The 6,233-nt window shown below is 34.7% G+C and overlaps 1 protein-coding gene across 1 annotated transcript; it reads right to left on the bottom strand.

Annotated features, from left to right (window-relative positions):
• Positions 1–1,792: 1,792 nt before the first annotated feature.
• Positions 1,793–5,238, bottom strand: LOC105282168 (homeobox protein Hox-A2). The gene is made up of 2 exons (XM_020032556.2): positions 4,491–5,238; positions 1,793–4,295 (listed from the first exon to the last, which is right to left on the bottom strand). Exons 1-2 carry the CDS (start codon positions 5,236–5,238, stop codon positions 3,532–3,534), a joined length of 1,512 nt encoding a protein of 503 aa, XP_019888115.2. The 3' UTR covers positions 1,793–3,531.
• Between the last annotated feature and the right edge of the window lie 995 nt (positions 5,239–6,233).

Here is a 6,233-nt window from a genome sequence, read left to right as displayed (position 1 = left end):
ATCATCGTGTTTCATTCAATGTATTTCGATTTACACACTTGATGTTTGATGATGACGAAATTCCGCAACAAGAAGTAGGGCCTGATCGGCCTATTTTGGTCGGATCTGAGGTGCATTGCCTTGAGGCCTCATGTCACTCTTCACCGTAGACCCTCTCCATTAGAATTTCCAATAAAGCTGTCGCAGGTGTAAAAAACGTATCAAGACCCCCATGAATCATGTGTCGTAAAGCGGAGCCGCCAAGACACGTGTATCTGTTATGCTTTCTCTCAGTAATTCGCGAGATGGTTTATGCACCCCGCGCGTTCGTCTATTCCCTTTCTCTTCTTATAACACTGCTATAATTTTTCTTGCGCATTCATCTAGCGCACTGTTCTATGAAATTATTAAATTAATATTCATTATTGAAATTAAAATTTTTAATCTTACAAGAGTAATAATAATTTGAATCAGTTGTAAATGTTTGAGCTCCACTAACATGACATTATGAAGAAATAAGTCAAATAAAAGTTTTAATATCGCTTCTAATTGAGTGACATAATGATACTATCATATCATTATATCATTTGCATATCAATGTAAGTTCATAATATATGTATAGATCATCTATAATTATAAATATATTAATTTTTTTTCACTAAAATTTTCGCACGTGACACAAAAATAAATTTTACGCAAGAGAATTGGTAGAGAAAAAAAAATATATTCAATTCGAGGTTTTCACAGCTAAGACGCGTTGCACAAAAACCAATACGTATCCGCGTGCCGGCCATGATGGATTGTCGGAGCTATGGGAAACTATCTGTCAAGCACAATATCGACCCTCGTCCTCTCTGTCCAACCCCTGCGAACTCGGGGTTCACTCTCGTTGCCGCTGTCCCTCCTGGGGGTGCGTTCTGCAATGTGGGTTTACCTACACATTGCCATACGAACTTTTCTCAGCCTCCCGTTTCCATCCTTTTCTCCCTCTCCTGCATTTTCGCCTAAATCTTCGACCATTTTTGCAAACAACTCATCTTTTTCATTCTATTTTCCAGTTTTTTCTTATTTAATTGGCAATATATCGTAATCTAATACATATGCATAAAGTTATTAATTTTTTATGTGTTTTTCGAAAATATATGTATACATGTAACATTATCATCTTTAAAGTATTCTATTGCTACATATTATGCGTAACGTATACGTAATAATTACATTACCATAATATTTTGCATGTATTACTATTGTTATATGTTGTATTATTGATAAATTTTGTTTGTTTATTCTGCAAATAAAGTAACCACACTACATATAGCAATTAAATAAGATCAGCAAAATTAAACTATTTCCAAATTTATATAAATTAAGTTGTTTGTGAAAAATTGTAAGAAATTATTATAATTATTTGGATAGTAATACTTTCCTAGTGTGTTTTAAAAAATATTATTTCAATATACCAATTAACCAAATCACGTATATTTAAAAGACATTTGGATACTATATTGTGTAAAGTACTCTAAGAGAAAAAAGTGAAAAGTTGCATTTGCTATAATTTACAATTCTATTCGACGACAAAAGAATATTTTTATAACTGTTCTATTCTTAAATTATAATTATCTAGGTATGTAAATTTGTCAAAAAGAGTTATATGAAAGAGTTTATAAATTAACATTTTACAAATATTTTTATTTATTAAAACCTTCCTGAGAAAATTGTACTTTCTTATATAATAGTATAATATGCCAGGCAACAAAGTATAATAATTAATGTACTGAAATTTGGGTACACAATATAGAAATGCTAAGATTAAATTATGAAGATTTTTTTATTGTACACTAAAAATCCAATACACTATTTCATTCAATCTTTTATCATCTACATATTGGAGTTACTTCATGTATGATATCACAATTGGTTTACATTATCATTATTATTGATTCATTTCTTAATAATACATTAAAAATCTTCAAATTTTATTTTATGTTATAATATAGTTTGTTACACATTATAGCTAGCACTTTAAAATATTATAAAACGAAATTAAAAGAAGGATGCTTATGAACGCACGCTGTACACTTTCGACCATCTTGTTTCGTGTGAACAGCGCAGCTGCACAACGATTCTCCCCACTTCATCTGTTCATCCCCTAAATGCTAACGTTCTGAACTTGCTATAAGATTTTAAATCAGTTTGTTTTTAACATTTTCCACAAATCTAATATTATGTGGTCAAGTATTTGTTGTTTTATTGTATAATTTAGAAATATATTATTTTAAATAGAATAAAAAACGGATGGAACATATGTATTGCATAATATTGATTGCAAAATAAACAATAAAAAACTAGCATAAGCAAATGGGACGAATATATGTTACATATATGTTACTCATTATATTGCATAATATTGATTGCAAAATAAACAATAAAGAACTAGCATACGCAAACGAGCTAAATATATGTTACATATATGTTACCCATTATATTGCATAATATTGATTGCAAAATAAACAATAAAGAATTAGACAGCATAAGCAAAATAATACTGACCCAAATGTGCTATTAATCATACTTTACATAAAATTTGTTAGATGCGTCAAAATATTTTTAGCGATGACGTATGCAATATTTGCGAGCAAATTTTACTTTTGAAATACGAAGCTATCAACAGAATGTTCCGAAGAAAATGCGATGTGAACGGCCGAGCTTTTGGATACCTGAGTTGTAGGATGCTCGCTGTTTAGCTCGGCCATAAATCATAGTGGTTGCAAGGTCAGCTGCCCCGATCTCGGCTGCCGCGGCATTCCGTCTTTACAGACTGGCATGACCAACTTTGTCGCCGATTCGCCATAACTTCGTTTCTTAAAGTTAGCTCGGCTAACCTTAGCTTTAAAGCATCAATATACAAGTGCGTTTTCAACTTAAGCGATCTCTCCGGCAATGTGGATTCAATATAAAGTTTTCAGAAAAACACGATACAATATGAATAGTAATATATCGCAGCTCGATGTAGGTAATTTGCAAGTCCTTCTTATGTGTGCTGGCCTTTGTTTCTGCCATTAGCTGGAACACATTCAACAATTGCATCCATATAGTTACATCACGAAATCACAATAGTTTTGAGTAGTCTTATATTAATTATATTTGTTATTAGCATTATATTTATCTGTCTTATGCCCGGTTTCTTCACACCTCCCAGTAGCTATTTTCCAGATAAAGAGAGAGTGAGAGAGAGGGAGGGGAGAGAGAAAGGGAGATATCTCGATAAGACGAGAGGGAGTTCTCGATATCTTTTGGATAAAGTTACTTGTTGGATGAAGATACTTATCTAGAGGTGAAGAAATTGGGCATTACTGAAATTACATTGTTTGTATATGCATCGGAATATTCGGTTGCAATTGCTTTTACTAATTTCTTATGACTAGCAACTGCAATGACGCGTGTTCCAGTTGCTTTAGTTGCATGTGCACGATCAGTTGTATAATTGGTTATGACTGCGTATATGTAAGCGATGAATCTACACGTATACAATATACATGTATGAAATCATACTCACTGTGGTATCTGTACATTCATGGCTTGTGGTAGCATATGCATCATTGGGTGCGATGATCTATATGTAGGCATTTGCAATTGCGATAATACATGTGTGGACGGCTGTTGCAGTTGCTGTGTAATCGGTTGTCGTCTATATGTAGGCATTTGCAATTGCATAAACGAGGATTGCGTATGCACAACTGGCTGCGATTGAGTATATAGAACATTTTGCGGTTGGCTATGCACATATTGCTGTTGTTGCACATATAATCGTGGATTATGCTCATTCGTAATCTGTTGCATATTGAAGGTTGTTTGTACTTGCGATGGCATAAATTGTGATGATTGTATGGACACAGTCGGATGCAGTTGCGTCTGCACGTGATTGGGTTGTTGCGATTGCATGTAGAAAACATTATTTATACTTTCATTTGATTCAATTGATGTATCGAAGATTGAAGACGATTCCGAATTTGAAGACGATAAGTTTTGCGCTGTTTGCCAAGACCCGTTGTGTAATAATGATGAAGTTTGCATTTCTTGATACTTTCTTTGTTGATAGTTCTTTGTCTCCCTTTTTTGTTTCATGCGCCTGTTTTGGAACCAGACCTTAACTTGTCGTTCTGACAAATCGGTACGAAGAGCTAATTCTTTGACAACTTGTTTCGAGATGTACTGAGATGTGTGGAATTGTTTTTCGCATTCTAACTGTTGGTGCCGAGTGTATGATTGTCGTATACGTCTCCGGTTATTATTTTTTCCCTTATCTACAACATATTATTACTCATTATTACTCATATATACATATATAATATTTCTATTATTTTTCTTATTATATTTTATTTAACACAGTGTATAATGTAATGTGTACTATATGTACGAGGTACTTATACAAAATGCGGAAAAATTATTCGAACATTTTTCGCAAAATCACACACACACATTTACTACAATATAGATTATGATAAACTTACCGTTTTTGGATTTTTGGATCCATGCATAGGTAGCAGCAATCAACACACTGTTTGATACAGTACACTCGTTTTTGGTTTTGATTCTATATTTGTTAGGTCTTCTCTCTGTTGGTTTCTTATAATTAATATTTTTGTTGTCCACAGAATTGTATAATTGTTGCATTGACGCCTGTTCTATTAATGAAGTAGTAACTGGTGAAAACGGTGTGCTAGATCTTGAGATATTCGAGTGTATGGTGTATTGCGCATTATTTTGAACGTTTGTTTGCTGATTCTGTAGCGTTTCTATTAATGAAGTAGTAACTGGTGGAAACGGTGTGCTAGATCTTGAGATATTCGAGTGTATGGTGTATTGCGCATTATTTTGAACGTTTGTTTGCTGATTCTGTAGCGTTATTTGCTTAAAATTAGTAACTTTGTCCGCCACTGATAATTGATCAGATGCAGTATTCGAAGAAGCTTGATATGATCCACATGGACTAATTTGATGGCTGCTATTTTTGCGAGTTAAAATATCTTCTGACGCACTAGATGCTGGTATATTTCGTTTGACAAATCTATCAGTATAGGCAGATGAACTATGATGTTCATACCATGGTGGTAACTGAGAAGAATAGTTCCAGTTAGGTTGCACGTTGTTGTGATCATACGCAGCTTGTCTTCCCTCAAATTGAGCTTCCGTCGCTTCAGGAAATATATACTGCTCTATTTCGCTTCCGTTATAAGCTAACGAGTCCGTAGATTCCATTCCAATGCTGCATCTAATTCGAAAACAATTTGAAACTTCCGTCCCGCGCACTATCAGTTCTGGTTTTCGGGTCACGCTTTTTTGTCATTTTAATGATACAATAACAAAAAGAACTTGGTATTAACTTTCATTTCTCATTATTTTCAGAAACACGTAATCCGTAGTAGCAGAACCGAATTTTAGATCTTTCGACATCCGTGTTAGACTGCTTCACGAAACGAAATAACAGTCAGGTTAGTAGCAACTAAAGCAAAAGATGAAAGTTCTTTCCTCTGTTCCTCTGTAGAAATGCCTTTTACTGCTCGTCCAATGCGGCCTTTTGCCTGCCGAAGGGACAGCCCTGCAAACCATGACGCACTCATTGTTTTCGTTTCTACCGTGTACTACCCATAGCTGCAAAGTCAGAGGAGCCTGTTTCGGAGGTAGGGGGAGCATACGTTATACCCTCGATATAAGTCGAACCCGAAGTATCGCAGGGGGGCTTTGCCTCTGTCAGTCGTCTCTTGGTACACTGCTAAAGCCACCCCCAACATACGTTCGATTTTTGATCCGTTCGTGCCGAAGTCCCCTCCCACTATTAATGCTATTGACACAAAACCCACGCTGGTTCCCCTTCCAACCCGACCTCGCACAATACGTATTGCCATGTGCACGTATGGGACATCTTTGCTACAGATCCGTTGTTCTGGTTCGCATCAATTTGAAACCGGTTTGTTGCTCTATGAGACAAATTTCTCTGTAAAGAATGATGTCTTGATAAAAATATTAATGACTTTTATTACATCAATTTATAGAAGTAATGAATATTTGTTTTATTATGAATAAAGGAAAAGAAAAGATAGAAAGAGAAGAAGCAAGAGGAAGCAAGAAGAAAAGAGAGAAAGAAGGGAAAAGAGAATAAATACACACACCAACATAGACACAAGTATATTAAAGTGCATAATATGTACAATATATTTTTTCAAAGAAGTCAAGTAGATCCGACCGAACTGGCT

The sequence above is a fragment of the Ooceraea biroi genome, chromosome 10 (genome assembly GCF_003672135.1).
Source record: "Ooceraea biroi isolate clonal line C1 chromosome 10, Obir_v5.4, whole genome shotgun sequence".
NCBI classification, from domain to species: Eukaryota; Metazoa; Arthropoda; class Insecta; order Hymenoptera; family Formicidae; genus Ooceraea; species Ooceraea biroi.
The sequence above is the reverse complement of the archived record's forward strand: the minus strand, read 5'-3'. Positions and strand labels throughout refer to the sequence as shown.